Source organism: Prionailurus bengalensis, chromosome C2 (assembly GCF_016509475.1).
Source record: "Prionailurus bengalensis isolate Pbe53 chromosome C2, Fcat_Pben_1.1_paternal_pri, whole genome shotgun sequence".
NCBI classification, from domain to species: Eukaryota; Metazoa; Chordata; class Mammalia; order Carnivora; family Felidae; genus Prionailurus; species Prionailurus bengalensis.
The window spans coordinates 84508068-84530110 of record NC_057350.1 but is presented as its reverse complement, the minus strand read 5'-3'; the positions used below and the strand labels follow the sequence as shown (position 1 = coordinate 84530110).

Here is a 22043-nt window from a genome sequence, read left to right as displayed (position 1 = left end):
ACTATATTAATATTTCTGTATGGGGTCTGACATGCATATGACACTGTGATCTCTTAGCAATGCTGGGCCATGTTCTCTATGGGTAATATATGAACAGAGGTGTGTGGTTGAAAATATGGTGGAGGGCTTAAAGAAGCAATTATAAAACTTCCTAAAAATCTAGTTTGAAATAAATAAATACAATGTTGTGTGTACAGTTTCAAACTCTGATTCAGTAATTTACTTTTAACACATTACCTGTCTTATTCCTTTTACAATAAAAAACCCAAAGGTTTCATTTTACAGAAGTATTTGGGTTAATCTTTTGTCTTCTGTCGTGTTCTGAAATATGTACAATCACAAAATCCTTCAAAATATTACCTGTTAAATGATAATGTGTGTTCTATTAAGAGAAGGCCGGATCATTTGGGGGGCAGGAAACCAAACCCATACTTTATAATCTCTTTCCTTATTAGAAATTTGTATTCTCCCGATTTTGTCCAGTTACATGCATGGAGTATTTTGAAAGAGGGAAACTACTCAAATGGGCCATTCCTGAGGATTGTGATTCACAGTCCATCATCTGAGTAAATGATCTCGATTAACTGAGGAGGTAATGGGGTGGGCACTTCCTGGAGTTGTCGCGCACCAACAAGAACAGATTTGGGCGGCACCCATCACCTTCACCAACATGCTGTGTTGGTGGGAGAGGCGCAGGCCAGGCTCGGCTTTGGCAGTGACACCAAAAGGTGCTGGAGACGCGCTCGGGCAGCGCCTCGGGGGAGGCTCCGGGCTGCCGCGCCCCCGCCCTCCGCCGGGAGCCCCTGATTGGGTCCTCCCCGGTCTGCCGGCTCCAGCCCGCGCCCTCCGGGGAAGGTAGCGGAGTCCAGCGCGCTGCCTGCCTAGTCCTCGCCCGATGTTTAAAGCGGGCAAGTTTTGTTCTTGAGACCACCGACTTTGGCTCCGATGCCAGCAAGAGAGCCGATCTCTGATTTGGGGGTTTAAGGAACTGTGCTTGGACTTGGTGAGTTTGTTTTAAGCTCTCTTTGAATTTGAGTTGGGCTTGAAGGTAAGTAAAATCACGGGGGGGGGGGGGGGGGGGGCGGGGTGAACTGCCGTAGTGAAGCTTTAGTTTGATGTAAATTGGAGTTTTCTTCCTTTGTGACTTAGGCCCCAGAAGTTCAAGGCGTAAGTGGCATGACGAGATCTTTTAAAAGACTAGCCTCCCTTAGAACTCTTGTTCGAGCAAGGAAAAAAAGATGAACAGAGAACTCAGTCAAAACTTACCCACCGTAGTTGTATAACTGTTGCGTGTGCTGCACGAATGGATCATGAGTTTACCGAGTTCTACTTCCTAGTGAAAAGTGTATTGAGACCAGTTGTTTCATAAGGAATTAATATGTGCGATTTAAAAAAGAGCTCTGCAGCCCACCGCATCCTAACGGGGGCCGAGGGCCCTTGTGGGTGGAAATGTTGTCTTCCCTTCCGGATCACTGAATGGGGGAAGTTCTAGCACGCTTGGCGGGGATAAATCTCAGCTCCCCGGATGGTTGGTTCTTTGTGCCGGGGACGGGAGACGGACTCCCGCGGTCCGCAGAGAGGGTTCCGGGCCGCCCAGCCTCCGCTCCGCCCCGCCCCTGCCCGGCACTGCGGCCCCACCGCGCCGTGCCTCCTCACCGGAGCAGCTCTCGGGCTACGGGAAAGGAGACCCGGACTCTCCTTTTGCTCTCTCTGGACCACGAGAAGTCTCTGAAGGGCCGAGAGGGGAAGAGAGCCGCGAGGAGGGGAAGGCACCGCCGGTTCGCACGGGTGGCCCCAGGACTTCAGGTTGGAATGCGCTCTGGGGCTGGGGCGCACGGCTGGAGCAGACACCCGGGCCTCGGCCCGCTGCTCTGGCCGGGACCGCGCGCGGCCCAGCCTCCGGAGGCCCTAACCGCCACGGGGCAGGGTTGCCCGCCGCCCGCCAGCGCGGTGGGGAAGGGGAGGGCGCGTTCCCTCTCCGGAGCGCCTTTGTTCGCTCTGGCTGGTGGGCGCGGGCGCCCGGCAGCCGACACTCCCGGCCAAGGGCCGCCCGGGTGCGGCAGGTAGGTTGGGGGCCCCGGAGCTCCAGTTGGGGTTAAGTTTCCCGGGGCCCGGCGCGTTCCTCCTCCCCAGGGAGCTCCGGCGAGACGGTCGCCGCGCCTCGGGAATACCGAGGCGGGTCGGGGCGCGGGAGCCGGCAGGCGAACGCCGCGCCCTGCGGTCCCCGGATTCCGGCTGGGGTTCCCCAACCGTGCTACCACCCCTAGGCTGCAGGGGTGAATTCGGGTAGAAAGCCTGCATCTGATTGGGAATTAGGAAACCGCCAGAGTGGGGAAACTTTCAGCGAGTTACTGGGTAGGAAGACGAGGAAGACAAGGAAGTGGGCAGGCAGGGGAAACTGGGAAAGAAGACCTCTCTTGCTACCGGTAGGTCTTTGCCACTGTTATTTGACTGCCGAATTTTATTTTGTAACCCGAAGTGACAGCCGGTTGCTTACTCAGATTCGATAAAGGTCAAAGTAGCAACTTTTCATCCGATTCTAACTACACAGCCCATATTTTTTCTTATCCAGTGTTGGTTATCATAGGTTATGGGTCACGTTAAAGAGACACCGATGTTGTAACCGCACAGTGGCTGGTGGTGGCTTGTAGCTCATATCTGGGGTAATTCTCTAATGAAAGTACATCTATTAGAATTGGATTTGTTCCTCTGTGCCTTTATTTTGGGAACTTTGCCTGGTCCCTATGGGGGAAGGGAGAGGGATGTGAGAAACTGAAACTGACCCAGAAAAGGATGCTCAAAGGTAGAGGTGTGCAGGGGTAGCACTGAACAGATCCCTTCCTGAAATTTCGAAAGGGAGACCGGTGATTGGCAGCTCAGGTTTCAACTTTCTCCAAAGAAACTTATGGTGGATTTTATACCCTGTTATGGGGGAGGGGGACTGCTTTATTTGGTCAACTCTTTATTATTTTAAAGCAAGATAAATTCAATACCTGAAATACTTACATTATATACTTAAAATGACCCTTCTCTCTCTTGCCCCTTCTCTCTCTCCCTTCCCCAGCTCCCACGGGCACCCTCCAGGAGTATTTATTGAGCACTGGGAGGCTAAGGCTGAGGCTGACTCCCTTTAACTCACATCCGTCCTCACCTTCTGATGGGAATGAGTATTATGACAGGGAAAGTTCAAGCTAACGCTCAGAGAAGCTGTTTCTAAGGAATGAGAAATGGATGATTAGGAGGCATAAATGATATTACACATAAATACCTTGCCCACAAACAAAACAAACAAACAAACAAAAAACCCCAAAACCTCAAAAGGTAGGGAATAATTTTCAAAACCAAGTGCAGGGGGGCGCCTGGGTGGCGCAGTCGGTTAAGCGTCCGACTTCAGCCAGGTCACGATCTCGCGGTCTGTGAGTTCGAGCCCCGCATCTGGCTCTGGGCTGATGGCTCAGAGCCTGGAGCCTGTTTCCGATTCTGTGTCTCCCTCTCTCTCTGCCCCTCCCCTGTTCATGCTCTGTCTCTCTCTGTCCCAAAAATAAATAAACGTTGAAAAAAAAATAAAAAAAAAAAAAACAAAAACCAAGTGCAGGCTGTAGCAAGCAAAAGTGTCATATTATATTTCATTCAAATGGAGATCAAATTCCCCTTTTATAAAAGACTGATTCAAATAAGGAGATTGTAGGAAAGTGAAATAACTTTCTAATTCTTAAATATAGAACAGCTTGAATACGAACTCCTGGGTTTTGAAATGGGTCATCTTTTAAAATGGGTCACTCTGGCGAGAATCATTTCACTTGGTGACTTTCAAATTGTAAATGTAGAGTTCTTTCTGAGGACCTACTGCTCTATAATCTACATAATAGAACATAGGATGCGGTAGGAAGAAACTGGGAGAAATTCAGAAGGAAATGGTCTCTTCTCAAAGTAACAAAATGTATCCTATCTTTTTGGAATTTTGTTTAGACTTAATTGAATTGATCTAAGCTTTGCATTTTGTAGCAAATACCTTTTTTGGAATATTTCCATAGCCATTATTTTATTCCATTGTTAGAATAATCTTGTGAAAAGCTGCATATATTGTGTCTAGGTTCCAGAAATTTAGGCACAGCAAATTATTACAAGAGCTTTTCCATTTGACATAGAATCCTTGCCAGCAAAGATTTAGCCAGAACAGTGCAAATCCAGAATATTTTCCTTACAGTATGCATATAGGTAGGAAGTATAAAATCTTCATACTGAAAGATAAGAAACTTGATCAGGTGAAATGTAAACTTCTGAATAACCAAAGTGATTTTTTTTTTTTTTTTTTTTTTTACATTTTAGTGCTGGCAATTGAAAGGCTGGCTTTCATCTGTAACTTATTTTTAAGATTTATATTCTATAGTGACAGCTTTAACCCTAGAAGCCAGTTTTCTACACAAAGGAATGTTTTACTATGTCTGCAGACACTAAGCTACCAAAAGTCCAAGTTCAAAATACTATTACACAAGTTAAGATCCATGTAAGATTTCACATTTTATCTCTTTATTCCTTTTCCTACAACTTTTTCTACAACTTTTTGATAGTGCTATAGGCAAAGTAAGTTAAAAAGTTGACTCAGCTCAGGTTTCCTTCTCCATAATTTACAGGGTCTTATAATCTTTTGGCTGTGTCATCTTCGTGGAAATGTTTTAAGTGCTTGTGGGAACCATATTGTTCTTTCCTGTCAAAGATAATGGAAAGGCATGTTCAGCCAATTAGTAATGATACTTCTGTTCTCAGTCTCAATAGTATTTGGGATGTGTTAAGTGGCCCTTAGCAACCAGGTCAGTATTTTTAAAAACTTTTATCGGATTTTGAAAGGAAAATAACCCCTGAAGAATACGAGTCATCTACTAACTAAACCATCATGGTACAGATGCATGCACAACTTCTAGAGAAGGGAAATCAGCGCATACTGAACACCTGATTTGGACCTTACTTTGTCAAACAAATGGTCTCAAATGATCCTTGGAAAAGACTGTGTGGTACATGGTTTAGAGAGAAGTGAAGCTCATGTGACCAGTAAATGGAAACAACAGAATATAAGTCTACTTTTGTTCATGTCCTAAAACTCTTGGTCCCCCCTCCCCCGCCCCTTGTGCTTTGCGCAGGTCCAGATTCCAGACTGCACCGGAACATGTGCTTACTCCATTAGGCCGTCTACACTGGACATATCTCTGAAGCTTTCTCTGCATCCTGCCTGTGGCCTACACTACACAGTATGTTGTAAACTAATATTCACTGAGTTAATTAAATGTAGGCATTACCTACTTTCAGGGCTGCTCAGCATAATGGCTGGAATAGGTAGGTGTTTAATAAATGATAGTTAACTTATAAAAAATGTTGATAGACTGAGACAGAAATATTATATATACCTCCTACATTTTACACTGTTATTTTTTGTACTCTGTAAACCCTTGATCAAATGCTCTTTCCAAATATAATGTTTAGAGTGGGACATGTGAGCTGCCATTGGACAAGAAGCTTGTATGTCTAGCTTACATAACAGGTTTATACTGGGTTATATTGTCACCCTATTTATAAATCACTATTTTTCATATCCTAATTTTACCTCAGCTGTACCTTTCATTTCATCCAATACTTATTTATCAAACACTTGCTTGAAACATCCTTTCTGAGTCCTAGACTTTTTACTCTCCTCTCCTTCCGTCCTTCTTACCTATTTTTAACCCCCTTCTGCCACTTTGAATCTCCACTTTAAATCCCCCAATCTTCTTTGTGGAGGAATGACTTTAGGTACCCAAAGGGCACAAACTCACAAGGTCACTTTTATCTACTTTCTACTACTACTACTACTACTTTCTACTTGCTACTGGGACCAAGAAAAGGAAGGAGGGAAAATTGAGATGGGAGGTTAAGTAAGGGGTAGGTTATAAAGAGAGTGAGAACAGGCTCTGACAAAATGCAGGTGGTAGTAAAATGTGAATGACTCCAAACTTAAGTGAAGCAGATTCTTTGCCTTCTTGGATAGATTCTCCTGGCCCTGCCCCACTTGCTTCCCTGCCCTCCCATACAGAAGGAGCTCCAAGAAAAGCAGCTGGCCAGGGCCAGGGAGGAAGGCAGGTGCAGAGCTCAGGGACGGGACCTGGAACCCATCAGCTGCTTCTGAGCTTCCACAGGGTCTGGAATTTCAGAGTTTACATGGTTAACCCTATGTCTGGGTGTCTTAGTTGCTTCTGCAACACATGGAGATCCTTTATTCCTCATAGGCTGCTGTGCATTTCTATAGATGTAAAGCAGTCAGAACAAAGCCAGGAGCACAGTAAACTCTCCCAAGTTAGCAGAGTGGGCAAAAGGAGAAGTTTGTTCTTAACTAGCCAAAACCAAAACTGACAAGAATTGTATTTAAAAGAGCAAGCAGCCCTGTCAATATAAATGACTATGCCTCAGGAATGAATACAGAAGGCCAAGCTTAGAAGAGAAAATGTTTGACCTCTCTGAGACCTACTTTGTATTTCTGCTTTTTTGTTTGTTTCGAATTCTGTTATTGGAAATTTTTACTGACTTTTCATATAACTCCTCTAATATATAGTAATACTCTGTAGCCCGTCATCACCAGTTTCCTTAGGACCTGTTTTTATTTAGGGACTGTCTTTACTTGTTTGTTCATTTGATATTTCCTTGTCTTTATTTTTCCCATAATCAGGAAACAGAAACCTACACCCATGTTTAACTTATAAAGGAACATATAATTTAGTTTATATAGGTGGGGAGCTTGTTACTGGATTCACACTGTAGGTTTTATAACTCACTTTTTCCCTCTATCCCACATCCATCCTTGCTAAGTTGGAATTTAAAGTCTTTGGCTAACACTGAATCAAGAACTAACTCTATAAATGTATTGTTTGTGAAGGGATAATGATTCCAAATGGCTTCTAGTCTTTGCCCATGGTTTGAGCTTAATAGAGCTAAAGTCACAGTCACAAAAACACCTAAAGGCAGCTATTGGGTGGAATTCTTCCTTTTTTACCAGCTTTGTATTGGCAACATTCAAATATGAGTCAAAGAACAAAATACCAAGTGGGGGAATATTTAATTTTTCATACTTAAAATCTGAGTTATAAATTCAAATTTTGGGTTGTTTCCTTCTTTTTTGAACAAATAGAATAGGCAATTAGTACTAAACAGTACCCAGTTGTGATATTCATCACCAATGACTAGAACTAATTTAACTAAGAAAAATGTATGAAGATCAAATTATAGCCTTTCTAGTAAATTCAGGGTTAAGCCTGATTTTTTTTTTTTATATGGCAGTTTGGCTCTTGAGGATTGGTACTAGCTCTGTTTAATAGGGACTAGATGATCAAAACAAGCCAGGAAAGAAATACTTGGAATGTAGAACAAAATGCCACATAAAGACAGATAGAAAATGTTATATGTCTTTCCTTTGAGTTATGCATGGACAGGCCCCCAAAACTGTCTCACATGGGACTGTAAGTAATACAACTTTAAAGATAAAAGGTTTAAAGTATTGAGGCATTTTTTAAACTGACTTACTGAAGAAGCATTAGTTTATAGTTATACTTTTATGACTTTTACGTTTTGTGCCCTAAATGAGTGCCTTGCTTGTGTCTCCCTGGCAGTCAGTGTGCTTTATGGAGGGACTGGAGAAGGTGGGCCAGCCTGTGGAGCCGTGAATAGGAGGCACACGTGGGGATAAGAAGGGACAATGCATGTGATGTCTTCTCCTTTTTTTGAGGTAGGAGGTGAAGCCATCAGCAAAAAGTGAAGCTCACAGGCCTTGGAAGAGGGGGAAGATTGAGCATGGCTGATGAGGGGACAGGAGAGGGAGAAGGTCCAGGAGAAGTGGAGGCTGGTCACACAGCATGAAGCCCTCTGCCCACAGCTAGATACTGCCATTGTGGCAACGCCGTCCTCATCTCCGGCAGCCACAGGTGTTGGGGAAGTAGGGAAGACAGGAGGGACCCGAGGTCTGGGGTTGTTGGGGTGGAAGGACAGGAACAGAGAGAGGAGGGCAAAGGTGCCAGGTGATCCTGCATCTGAGACAGGGAGGCGGGTGAGAAGGAAGGTCAGGGGATTGCTGGGTGGGGTGGAGTCTTAGGGAGCAGGCAAGGGGTGGGCAGAGGATTCCAGGTGACTATTAAGAGGCTGCGGTCAAAGAATGAGTGGACTACAGAGTGAGTGGACTGGAATTCGAAATTTCAGAGGAAATGCAGTTGTAGGTGAAGCCCCTTAAACGACTCTCCTGCTGAGAAGTTGCCTTGAGTGTGTGAGCGGTCACGTGAACAAAATGGTATATACTTGATGACATAAGGGCTCCTGAGACTTCTGAGTATTGCATGTCTACTAGGTAAGATTTAGAAATATAGTCCCTCTAAAATTAGATGTTGATAATATATTACAACAATGGCCAGAAACAGTGGTCAAGAAACATACAGATAGACGCAAAAAGGGATTCATTTTGAATTCGAACCCCCTGGCTTTCTCTGGCTCACATTCCTCAGTCTTTGGGTCTCGGATTCCCTGTTGCTCCTCCTGGAAGATGACTCCTCTGCTCCACCCACCCCCATCTCTACCCTCCTGGCTCCCAGCATGGCACTCACTCTTTGCCCCATGGCTCTCTTCCCGCTCAGAGCGCCACCATGGGCCTTGTCTGTCCTGCCTTCTGGTGATCGCCCTCTACTCATTTGTTACCCCATCTCAATTTGCAATGAACCAGCCCTTTAAAATAGTTCCTTTTTAGAAGAAATAACTATCTGAAGTTTTACAGAATTTGTACAGTATTCTCTTTCATTCATCAAAAGGTATTACCTAGTCCTTGAATTCAAACCTGTGCACATAAATTGAGAGGCCACATAAATACATTCATGCATGCATACATACATGCATCCACTAAAACGCATGCATACATCCATGCATGCATCCAGTAAAATAAGATGCTTCCTTTCTTTTTTTTTTTTTTAATTTTTTTTTTCAACGTTTATTTATTTTTGAGACAGAGAGAGACAGAGCATGAACAGGGGAGGGGCAGAGACAGAGGGAGACACAGAATCTGAAATAGGCTGCAGGCTCTGAGCGGTCAGCACAGAGCCCGACGCGGGGCTCGAACTCACGGGCGGTGAGATCATGACCTGAGCCGAAGTCCCGAAGTCGGACGCTTAACTGACCAAGCCACCCAGGCGCCCCAAGATGCTTCCTTTCTCTGTGTCTCCTCCCTCTCTCCTTCCCCTGAGTTTGCTCTCCCCCAGGCCTCTCTGCTCCTCTCTCACTCTGGGGGCCCACAGCTCTCCCACAGCCATCTTCCTTGCACTCAGAGTGCTCCCCCGATCTGCAGTCCCAGCTATCTCAGGTCCCCATTGGACTGCTATACCTGCTGCCTCTCCAGCACCTCATGCTCAACACCAGCCCAAGCCCACATATGCTCCCTCCTCACCCCTAAATCAGGAAGCCAGTTTCCCCTCAGTTGTCAGTAATGCTGGAAACTAGAATTCACCCCACCCCCACTCCTCCCATCCTAGGCCACTCCTCAGGTACTGCTGGGTGTGTTTTTCTCCAAAGGGTCTCCCGACCCCTGACTTCCCTCCCCACCTCCATCACCCCAGACGAGGCTCTCCTCACCTTATCCTGCTTCAGTACGAGGCCCTGATGGAGCCAGGGTCCAAGCTCCACTGTCCCTGCTTCTGCCCTGCATACCACTGCTGCATTAACTCTTTCACATATAGCCTAATATATACGGCCAAGGGAGTTACCATTAGCAACAAAAACAGAAACTCCTGTGACTTCTTGCTGCCCCCGGCACACACTGACTCCTCTGTCTCATTTTCAAGGTTCTCCATAAGCTGGCCCCAATCTCTCTGCTTTCAAACACATGCCTATGTCTCAAGTATTTGCCATATTGTTATTTTTTTTCCTTTCTTTCCTGAAACAGATAGCTTCTCTTCCTGTAACCACCTAAATCCTGTTCATCTTCAGGCCCTCCTATCCAGCTGTCACTGATCTCTATTAGGGACACACCTTTTGCCTGTAGTCGGTATTGTCTAAATTAGCGCTGACACACTGTCTGCACTTTGCTGTGATCTGCTGATTGTTGTCCATGGGAACTGGGTTTTCATGTGGGCACTGAGTCTTGTCTCAAATAGATTGTAGATGCTTTCTGATAGGAGGCCATAAAATACTAATACATGATTCCCACCATGCTTGGCATAACTATTCCATAGCAAATGCTCACATACTTGTAGGATTTCTTGAAACATTGAACACTGAGGTTGTTGGACTCGAACTTAAAGTACAGACCCCGCCATCTTGATGAAAACTTCAAAATTTATATCAGGTTTTGCATAATATTTTAGGATCACTAAAGTAGACTCAACAAAGAAATGGGTTAACAGCAAGACCAAAGTAGAAAAAAAAAAAAATCAGGGGTCATTTAGGGTAATTTGTAGTCTGTGGCTTTTTTTCCAGAAAAGTTTAAAGAGCTGTCTTGTGAAGAAATATTCTTGAGTAACTGTGGGGCACAGCTCCCAGACTGAAAAGCATTTGGGGTAGGGTCAGCAACCTTCTTTTCTGATGTTCCTATTCTACTTCTATTCTTTACTCTTCTGACTACTTCTATCAGGAAAGAGAATACTAAGGGTATCTGTTCCTTCTTTTCAATCCAAATAGAAGCAACCCCAAGTTATATTCCAAAGATTTGCATACAAATCTTACTCAACTTAGGAAAGAGTTACATCCCAATAAGCCTACTGTACATTGAAAATACTGGAAGTCAAAAATGCATTTAATACACCTAACTAGGAAACATCATATCTTAGCCTAGCCTACCTTAAATGTGCTCAGAACATTTATATCAGTTGGGCAAAATCATCTAACACAAAGTGTATTATATGCTGAAATGTTGAAGAGCTCACTTAATCGAATACTGCATTGAAAGTGAGAAACAGAATGGTTGTCTAAGTGTATTGGTTATTGGCCCTCATGATTGCCTAGCTGACTGGGAGCTGCAGCTTACTGCTGCTGCCCACATCATGAAAGAGTATCCTATGGCATATCACTAGCCTGGGAAAAGATCAGAATTCAACATGTGAAGTACAATTTCTACTGAATGCATATGGCTTTCACACTATAATAAAATAAAAAAAATTGTAAGTCAGGGATTGTCAATATTTCCCTCTAAGCAGTTCTTTGTCCCGTTCTCTCTCGTGGTCTTTCTTGTTTCCTATTTACAGCAGACTCTGAAGCCATCTGTAATTTTTATATCCCCTCGGTAACAATACATGTACATTCACCCCCGGTTTGCAGATGAAGTCACCAAATCAGAGTGCAGTGAGGGTTGCCCGAGGTTACACAATGAACCTGGCCCCACGTGGGGGTAGCCCTGGAGTTTGCAGCCTGTGGCCTGGTGCCTGAGCTGGAACACGGGCACACAAAGGAAGCTGCAGGCACAGCGTTCTGCTGTGGATGGTTACTGAGCTCACATGCATTATCGGGATCTTTTGTTTCCTGTAAGGCCCAGCATTTTCTTTCTCCAGGTCAGGCAGGCCTGTGGGTTTCTCTGCAGTCTCCTCCCCTGCACTTGGAATACAGAAGCTAGAAGATGTGCTTTAGACAATCTTTAAAAAGACCGTGTGAACTAGAAGAGTGAGCATCGATTGCATGTGTGTGGTATCCATCCGCAAAGCCAGAGCTGAGGCAACACTCTTTGGTTGTAATTAATGGATTTGGACCATGGAGGTGCATTTTGCTTTTGGTTGGGCGAGACTGCCTACTAACTGTGTTCAATTTGGAGGAGTTTGAGTGCTCTTTTGTTATAAAAGAGAAGTGGGTACCGTAAAAGAGTAGTTCACCTCTCCTAATCTTCCCCTCATCAGATCAGTACTACCATGGAGTCTGGTTTTGACTGATATAAATGATGGCTAAACAATTCAAGCTGCTGAGGTTGGAGAAATTTTGTTTTAGCATTTCATAGGCTGTTCTGAACCTAAGTAAGTACTGTGGATTGTTGGCTCTGTGACAGGTTCTTTGTCATTTTTTACAAACTGTTTTGACTCCTTGAGGTCAATTGGGAACAGTTGAAGAAATATAGGAAAATAAAGCAAATACCTATGTGGCGGGGGTGGGGAGCAGGGGGATAAAATGCATGCTATGGGCTGGCTGCTAAAATGCATGTTAGCAACAGAATACACTAGCCAGATGAGTAATAGGCCCCATTCATTGGAGAGATACTAGGGCCTCTGTGAGTCAAGTGTGCATGTGGGTGCTGGAGGAGTTAGGCCTGTGGGCTGATTGTCTAGCAAGAAGCTCAGACTTGTAAACAACTGGGAATAGGTACAAAGCGAGCTGGCATTGAAATATTACAAGTACAGGGGCTCAGAAATGGAAAGCTAGTTTTGCCTGGGGTTCCAAAGGTTACTCTCCTCTTTGTTTCCTTTCCCGGGTCTATTGGAATAGAAACTGCAGATTAGTTTCAATTGATAATTTACTTAGAATTCTTAAACACGTATGTGGTCTTAAAATCTGCCCTTAAGATTTCTCTGTTGCTTTGCATTAAGCCTCCAGTTCCTTTAATATGTATCATGGAGGAGGCAGAAGGGGATATCTGCCTTTATAGATGGTCCCTTATCTAAGTGAGCACTGTTGAAACCAAGAGGAAGTACCCTGTCCCACCAATGAAAGTGATTTTGCAAAGTTTAGGCAGATGCCACCCTTAGAAACTGATGTTTTCCACGGTCTCTTCCACTCTACTCTAGAGCATTTGGCCCACCATGACCAGCCAAACAAAGAAGGGAAATTACTGATATTGATATTGATATGGATCTATCCCTTAGAGTAGTATTTCTTGCTCTTTTGATGGTAAAGCACACACCAAAAAATGCATTTTACATTACAACCTGAAGGCACATATACATAAAACTTAAAAGTTTCACAAAATGATACTTATACTCACTACTTTCAGTACACTATGCCATTCCTAATTTGTTCTTTCTTTTACTTTTTCTTTCTTAAATATTGGTTGGACTTCTTTTTCTTTTTTTAATGTTTATTTATTTTTGAGAGAGAGAGAGACAGACAGAACATGAGTAGGGGAGGAGCACAGAGAGAGATGGAGACACAGAATCTGAAGCAGACTCCCAGCTCCGAGCTGTCAGCACAGAGCCCAATGCGAGGCTTGAACTCATAGACTGTGAGATCATGACCTGAGCCAAAGTCAGACACTCCACCAACTGAGCCACCCAGGCACCCCTTGGTTGTGACTTCTTAACATTTATTTATTTTTGAGAGAGAGAGAGAGAACATATAGGGGAGGGGCAGAGAGAGAGGGAGCACAGAATCCAAAGCAGGCTCCAGGCTCTGAGCTGTCAGCACAGAGCCTGACACGGGGCTCGAACCCACAAACAGAGAGATCATGACCTGAGCCGAAGTTGGAGGCTTAACAGACTGAGCCACCCAGGCACCCCGGTTGTGACTTCTTGAGTGGCACCCAAGTTTTAAAACCTGTGCCCTAGGGAATAAGACGATTATCCCTGGACAAAGTCTCAGGGAGGGTTGGCTCTGGTCTCCCATTTCCTTGGACTTTTGCATGCCTGGCCTTTGCTGTTATCACCCCTCAATGAAGTAACCTTGGGAGATAGGTAATACAGCTGGATGCAAAAGGCCTAAAGTTGGCAAGGTTAGGCCAACAGGGCAGGGTGCTGTCGGTGCTGCAGTTGGTTTCATTTCAGGGCTAAAGGGCAGGGGACTTGAGATTGAGACCTTTGGGCACAACAGCAGGGTCTTTTCCCTGGGACTTGTGATGTGGTCTCAGCTACCCAGCCAGCCTGGACTGAGCAGGGCTTGCGTGGTCTTTTCCCTGTCAGTCTGTTGAAAGCTCAAGAGACTGGTATGTCACCCCTGAGGGGAGAGCCTACTTCTTCAGGCAAAGGATATGTCTTACTTCTGGATAAGCATGGAGGATAGAGTCCTTGAGGAAGGGCGGTACCATCTCCTAGTTGTGTCAGAAAAGGGAGGACATGTGACTGACTGGGCCTCCTGACCTTAGTTCTTCCCAAGTGACCAGCTGTTTGAGTGAAAGTGGCTCCACCTCACCACAGTTCTTAGCACTGACCTTCAGAGAATGCCTCCTAGGTGTCGGACACTGACCTGAAGCTAGCGTATCTACGAAATCGTGCCTTACATCCTGGAATTCACAGTGTAAATGAAGGAAGCAGTTAAATAAAAAGTCAGTCTAGGAAGATGGGTGCAAGAATTGCTGTGGTAATACAGATAAGAAAAATCTTTGGTGGGAGGAGGGTGTGGCCTCAATTCAGGCTTCCCAGAGAATGTTGCCTGCAGAGATTAGTGAGCACTAGTATACTTCTTATGAACCTTGTTAGCAAGGGAGCAGGGCTTGCTGGGCCACAGGACTGCTGGCAAATAGGCTGCCATGGATGAAATAGCAAGCATGGCTGAGCTTTCAGCCAGCACTTTGGTACTGACAACTAGTAGAGAGCTTCTGAAGGGGGTTAACTACTCTAAAGGATATATCAGTATCAGTACTGTCACCTTTTGGTTTGGCTGGTCATGGTGGACCGGATGCTCTAGAGTAGAGTGGAAAAGAGTTAAGTTAGATGTGAGTTTTAGAAAGGTCACTCTGTAGGGTAGAGGCTGCGTGGGTCAGGAATCATTTTGGCTGCTGCACTAGTCTGGGTGAGAAATGATGATGACATGAAGGGGTGAAGAGAGATTCAGAAAAAGCAATTCACAGGATTAAAGAACTGGATATGGAATGGAGGAAAAGGACGACTTTCAGATATCTGGCATAGATGCATGAAGTGCAGTCAGACAGAGAAAGAGAAAATGGGAACAGCAGATTTTAGTGGAGAAGACAGAAAAATGGGCTAGAAATGGCATGTGAGTACCCCTGTGTGCCAGGTAATTATCTGCCTACCTCCCTCTATGTATACATCTATGGATATTCCCATTTAACTTGCATAAAGACTCTGAGCTAAATGGTGTTATTCCAGTTTTTCAGACTTCTGGGTTAGATACATGATACAGGAAAATAAAAGAGCCAGACTTGGTGTTCAAATTGCCTGACTACAAAGACAGGGCATTCCTGGTTTGAACATGCTAACTTTGAGGCCATTTCCAAATGAAAAAGAACAGAAAAAAGATGACGATATAGATTTGGGGCTCACAATGTCATTTGGTTAGTGAGAGTTTGGACTATGCTTTTGAACACATATCTCGACTCGTTGATTATGAACCTTGATTTAAAAAAAAAAACAAAAACCTAACTCTTGGGGCACCTGGGTGGCTCAGCTAGTTAAGCATCCAACTCCTGATTTCAGCTCAGGTCATGATCTCACAATCTTGAGATCAAGCCCCACGTTGGGCTGTGTGCTGACAGCACAAAGCCTGCTTGAGATTCTCTCTCTGTCTCTTTGCCCCTCCCCCTGCTCTCTCTTTCTCTCAAAATAAAAATAAAATAATAATTAAATAAAAAAAAGTCTTACTCTTAGTCCTGCCTTGTCTGGGGCAGGCTTTAATGAATTTTAACTATTATGAACTTTCTTTTCATCATCCATCTATTTTGCCTTGAACTATATACAGGCACGCCTTGGAGATTGCAGGTTTGGTTCTAGACTACCACAATAAGACAAATACCATGATAAAGCAAGTCAAATTAATTTTTTGGTTTCCCAGTGCATATAAAAATTATGTTTACACTATACTGTAATTTATTAGGTATGCAATAACATTATGTCTAAAAAATGTACCTACCTTAATTAAAAAAATACTTTTTTGCTAAAAAATGCTACCCATCATCTCAGCTTTCACTGAGTCACAATCAACTGATCACAGATCACCATTACAAATATGGTAATGAGAAAGTTTGAAATATTACAAGAATGACCAAAATAGGACACAGAGACGTGACGGGAGCAAATGCTGTTGGGAAAATGGCAACGCTTGCTCGACACAGGGTTGCTACAAAACTTCAACTTGTAAAAAATGCAGTATTTGCAAAGTGCAATAAAATGAAGCACAATAAAACAAGGTGTGCCTGCAGCTACTTTCCTCCTGACGGTACTGCAAATCAATATGCAAATCAATGGACACACCCATTTGGGATTTTGAACTTTAAGTATATAGGAAGATGATAGCCATTTGGGAGGCCTTTTTATTTTTTAAGGTCGAGAAGAGGGTCTCCGTATTCTGAATGGGAGGACAGTAGAGAGAGTGGTTCTTTCCCTTTCCTTGTACTCCCCCCAGCCAAAATAAATATCTGTATGCCTCTGCTCAAGCCTAGCTGCCTCCTCACCTTTTGTCCACATCAGGCAGGTGACATTTTGTTTTTAAGGAATGAAAAGTAGTTTCTTTCTTTCTGGTAACGCTGTAGCCCATTCACTTGTCATCTTTTCTCTTCCTGACTCTGATAGGTCCCGCTTCACTTCCACAAAAAGAAGTATATGGAATGGCCGTGTGAGACCAATCACCTAACTTAATGAAGGATGTCAGTGTGGAAAAATGTTGACACACCAGTGTCCTCATTCTACAGTGTGTTCCATTCTTTCGCAATCTCAGAAAAAATGGCATTGAAAGAAAGTATTTTGTGAAACAAGAAGCTCCTACTTTTTTAATCACTGACATGTATTAAGATGGACATCTGTTCTACAAGATACAAAGTTCTCTGGTTTCGAAGAAGCAAGCGCCCATTGAAAACCAATCCTAAATAAAAACAGACCTGAGTGGACGTCAGAATGTTTGTTAGTGGCAGAAGAGTAAAAAAATGGCAGTTTGTTCAGTTATTTGCCACTTGCTTTATACTAAGCCTCATGTTTTTTTGGGGACCAATTGATAATCACATTGTGAGCCATATGAAGTCCTACTCTTACAGATACCTCATAAATAGCTATGACTTTGTGAATGACAGCCTGTCTCTTAAACACAGCACAGACGGGGCTGCTCACTACCAGTACTTGATTAACCACAAGGAGAAGTGTCGAGCACAAGACATCCTCCTTTTACTGTTTGTAAAGACTGCTCCTGAAAACTATGATCGACGTTCTGCAATTAGAAAAACATGGGGCAATGAGAAGTATGTTCAATCTCAACTTAATGCCAACATCAAAACTTTGTTTGCTTTAGGAACACCTTCTAACCCACTGACAAGAGAAGAACTGCAAAGAAAACTGGTTTGGGAAGATCAAATGTACAGTGATATAATTCAGCAAGACTTTGCTGATTCTTTCTATAACCTTACTCTTAAGTTACTTCTGCAGTTCAGTTGGGCAAATAGCTTCTGTCCACATGCCAAATTCCTTATGACTGCTGATGATGACATATTTATTCATATGCCAAATCTTATTGAATACCTTCAAAGTTTAGAAAAAATTGGTGTTCAGGACTTTTGGATTGGTCGGGTTCACCGCGGTGCTCCTCCCATTAGAGACAAACGCAGCAAGTACTATGTCCCCTATGAAATGTACCAGTGGCCGGCTTACCCTGACTATACTGCTGGAGCCGCCTATGTGATCTCCAGTGATGTAGCCGCCAAAGTCCATGAGGCATCACAGACACTTAAGTCCAGTCTTTACATAGACGATGTGTTCATGGGCATCTGTGCCAATAAAATGGGGATTGTACCACAACACCATGTGTTTTTCTCTGGGGAAGGTAAAACTCCTTATCATCCCTGCATCTACGATAAAATGATGACATCTCATGGACACGTACAAGACCTTCAGGACCTTTGGAAGCATGCTACAGATCCTAAAGTAAAAATGATTTCAAAAGGTTTTTTTGGTCAAATATACTGCAGGATAATTAAGATAGTTCTCCTTTGCAAATTGACCTATGTGGACACGTATCCTTGCAGGGCTGCCTTCGTCTAACAGTACTTGAATGTTGTGTGTTTTCACTGTCACTGAGCCAAACCTGGATGAAAAACCTTTAGATATTTGTCAATACCTTAGGTGAAATGAATATGAAAAAAAACAACAAAGAAATATTTTGAAAACAGTCTATCAGAATGTTTCTTTGATTCTAGAAGCTATTCAGTAGAACTTATCTACTTCATTGCCTAAATTCATTTCAAGGAATTTATATATAGAAAAGGTTTATGAAGACAAAACTAAAGGGAAAGTCAAGTTCTCACTTAATGCCACGTGTATATTTGAGGTATAGAAAAGTTATTAAGGTGCCTTGGTTTTAGAATAACTGCTTTCGGAAAATACCAAGTGAATGTATAGCACATTTCGGAGAAATGAATATATTGTTGGACCAGGTTTACAAGTTAGTTTTTATTACAGAGCACTTGACTAGGGGGAGACAGAGGCAGGAGAAGATCGCCATAGGAGAAAGTACTTGAACCTGGTAAAAGAAAGTTCCTGTTCTTCCAGGAGATTTAGAAAAATGTACACGATTTCTTTATAAAACAGCCAAGTCACTTATTGTCACATCGGTGTAGCTAATTTACCTAGATAGTGCTAGAGTCATTTAAAACATATTTATATCTTTCTTTCAAAGTTTAATGTGAAATTTAAGAAGTTATTTGCTCTGCCCTAACTGGTACTTCATGTGGATTTTTTGATTATTAGAAATGACACAAATCATGGGCAGCTTGTTACCCACAGGGTCTTTCTCTAGGGAGAAATCATTGCTAATTCAAATAAGCCAATTTTAATTTAACGAATTTTTCAGCTGGTTTTAAAATATTCAATATCAGTCTGTTTTTAAGGTAGTTATTTGAAAGTAGTTTGCACAGAGGAATATAATAACAGAGAAGACTTCAAAAAGAAAGAACATTAAAAGCCTGTTTTCCCCTTTTCTATAATTTATAAAATAAAATTCTTAGTGTGGAAATTATTGTAAGGATGACTAAGATTAGCCTAACCTTCCCCAAGAAGGTCTCATGAACCACAGGACTTTGTTCCAAGTTCAGATTTTAAAATTGAGAGTATTCAACATCAGATCAAAGCTATCCTATCTTAAAAAAATCAATTATTTCATCAAAATAACTAGCAGAGGTATCGTCAACTTGGAAATTTTTCAAATGTGAAAGCAGAATGAAAGTGATAGAGAGGTCACCAGAATGAGGTTTAAGATATTTGGGAAGCTGCAAGGTCTTCATATTCAAAGACAGGTGGCTGAGATCTAAAAGAGTAAGTTGCATTTATTTTACAGAGCAGGATAAAAATGTGGCCAGGATGTGACTGCCTCCCCCCCTACAGAAAGAACTAGATGGTGTCTATTGTCACAGGGATCGTACAAAGGCCCAAATGGTGACTCCAGCAAAAGCAGTTGAACTGATTATGAAGCCCCTCTCTGCAGAGGTGCTTGTTAAGGAAAACTAAGATGTCTCATTTCATTCGGTGGTGTTTGAAACATGCAAAAGAAGACAAAGCTAAAAGAATTTTTGGTAAACACAACTGGATGATGACATATACTGTAATGTTTTGCAGACAGCTTTTTAATGTTTACAGAAATCCTTTTGTTATTTTTTTTCCTATTTTGAAAATTGAGGCTTGTTTACATTGATTGCTCAGATAATTTAAAATTTTTACTCCTGTCAAAACTACAGTGTTGACCATTCTAGGTTTGTAGGTAATTTTCAGAGCAGGGTCAGTGTTTTTAGATCATTACGGTTTAAATTTTCTGACCAATTTTAAAACCTGTAGATAACAAAAGCACATTTTGACAAAGGTGTTTTATAATTAATTTTTATTAGTTGATTCTTTAATAACCATTTGACTCTGGGCCATACATTACCCTGTGTATCTATACTTGTCAGCGTTTAAATTTTCCATTGGTTGAAAACTAAGTGTCTCTCTGGCCATTGAAATGATCTTGTTTACAGGAATACTTTTGTGAAACAATTATTTATTTGCAAAAGAGCTCTCCTCAACTGTGTTCATCTTTTGCTTAGAATAGAATGGAACAGATTTACATTTAAAGGAAATATGAAGGCACTTCCTTTTTTAATCAGAAGGAAATTGCTAGATGCTTCCTTCATTAGACTTAAAGTACTGAAAAGAATATTTGTAAATAAAAGGATTCCAGCCTTTTAAAAAAGAAGGAAAAAACTTTCTGGTGCTCTAATGCAAGGCTGTCTCAAAAATCATCAACAAAGGGAAAATAAACTATCAGCCTGGATGGTCACTTGAGTAGATGATGGTTGTACACAGTGTTATTGCTAAAAACTTTTTACCTCTTGGTTGGTTTGCATCTTTTTTCCATATTATTAATTTTATACCAGTATGTTAAATATTTATATTATTTGAATTTTGCTCTTGTATGGCAAAAATAGTGAGTTTTTAAACATAAATCTGTGATTTCCAATAAACTTTTTCCAAAAGTTTGTGTATTTTCACAAACTTTTAAAACTCCCGTGTGAACACCATTTGTCTGTATAATCAACTTGTTCTGTTTAATGTCAGACAGGCCTGTAGTACACAACATTAATGCTGTTGCTGTTCAAACCTGCTGCTGTGCTCAGGACAGAGGATTATCATGTCCGCTGCTATGGACACCTAAATGCTTCTTTTGTCTGTTAAATGAATTATGCTGGAATGTCTAAGTTGGGGGAATTCTTCTCTTCTAATGGATTGTTCAGGAAAGGATGAAATGAGAAACTATAGCCATGATGCCGTAAGACGTCATTTGAAAGCATCATATTTTCCTTTTATGTGATATCATGAGGTGTCAGAAAGTAGACTCAAATTTAGCTCGAGTCTTTTAATGCCAGGAATGTTCTTAGGCCTGCTTCTGTCTGAATGCTGCTTCAGTGTATTTGTACATAGTGTGTTCTCATCTCCTTTTCACCTGAGTCCTGCTCAATTCTTAGCCTAAGATATGGTGTGATTCAATCTATATATGTTTTTAAAACTTGGAAGCATCTGAATTTTTTGGTTGTAGATATTTTTTGCTCCAGACCTCAAAGGCTCCTTACTGTCTCAAGCATCAAATCTAATCTCTTCTACCTGGTTTTCCAGGCCTTATGCAATTTTCCTTTCCTTCTTTATTCTCTGAAGCTTTATTTTCCCCACTGCCACTATCGTCAATCATACATCTCACTCATGACCATATGTTGTGTAAGTTGGTTTCCCTTGCCAGGAACACCATTTCTCCTGTTCCTGTTGAAATCTTGAAAATCCAACCCTAACTATGCTCTTCAATTAGGCATCTCTCCCTGCCCTCCTCCCAAAATGTATACTTTATCACATATATAATTGTGCTACCTACTAATTGTTTCATGTGCTTTTTCCTGGCTAAAATAGAAGTTCTGAAGGTAGTGCTATCACATTGTACTTAAAATTCTTATATATTTTTCAACTATAATAAAGAAATATTTTTCTGGCAAGTCATTCCAAATATGAAAAGAGACTAATTATTCAGAGCCCTTAGTGGTAGACACTATCTGGTATAACATTTTACCTATACTCTGGAAAAGCTTATAATTCATTCAACAAAATCTGGGTGCTTACTGTGTCAGGCACATTGTACCTATCATCTAACCCCAACAAATCTGTATGAGTTATGCATAAAAACTCAAATCTACCAAACAGAAATGAATAAGGAAATATGCAGAGATTAAGTTGTTGCAGCAAAGAGTAGTGACCTTAAAGATTTATAAAAAGCTGGTAGTAGAGGAAAACCATTAGCGTAATGTTAGACCCTCCTATCACCCTGCTTAACCCGCTAGCTAATTTTTCATTTTCTCAAAGTTCTTTTGCAAGAATCATAAAGATATTTTTGTTTCATTAAATGCTGTAACTTTTTTCCTTTATATTTCCCATTAGAAGTATGATTTAATGGTCTACTGTAAATTAATACAAGAATTCATCAATTAACTTAAAGGACCCATTTAACTAAGATTCTTATAAGAGTAAAATTACAATTTTTGAAAAAGGAAATTAGAATCATAAAAGTAGGCATGAGTTGTAGTGATAGAAACGTCCCAAGAGAGGTACTGTCTCTTAAGGACAACAGAACACATTGACAATACTTGGTGCTTTTCAGAGACCACCCAACTAAAGATACTTTCAGATATGCTG

At 42.0% G+C, this 22043-nt stretch overlaps 2 protein-coding genes across 4 annotated transcripts in view; one reads left to right on the top strand and one right to left on the bottom strand.

Annotated features, from left to right (window-relative positions):
- The window catches only part of MCF2L2 (MCF.2 cell line derived transforming sequence-like 2), a 267297-nt gene that overhangs the window by 80532 nt on the left and 164722 nt on the right, over positions 1-22043 (bottom strand). The gene's annotated exons all lie outside the window — the stretch shown is intronic.
- On the top strand, positions 777-21349 carry B3GNT5 (UDP-GlcNAc:betaGal beta-1,3-N-acetylglucosaminyltransferase 5). Of its 3 annotated transcripts, none has more exons than XM_043594798.1 (3): positions 777-1003; positions 5139-5246; positions 16428-21349. In XM_043594798.1, the coding sequence occupies exon 3, from the start codon at positions 16749-16751 to the stop codon at positions 17880-17882; it is 1134 nt and encodes a 377-aa protein (XP_043450733.1). In that variant the 5' UTR covers positions 777-1003; positions 5139-5246; positions 16428-16748; the 3' UTR covers positions 17883-21349. The 3 variants fall into 3 exon arrangements, with proteins under 3 accessions (XP_043450733.1, XP_043450732.1, XP_043450734.1); XM_043594797.1 differs by lacking the exon at positions 777-1003 and adding an exon at positions 1085-1806; XM_043594799.1 differs by lacking the exons at positions 777-1003; positions 16428-21349 and adding exons at positions 1085-1806; positions 7632-8051.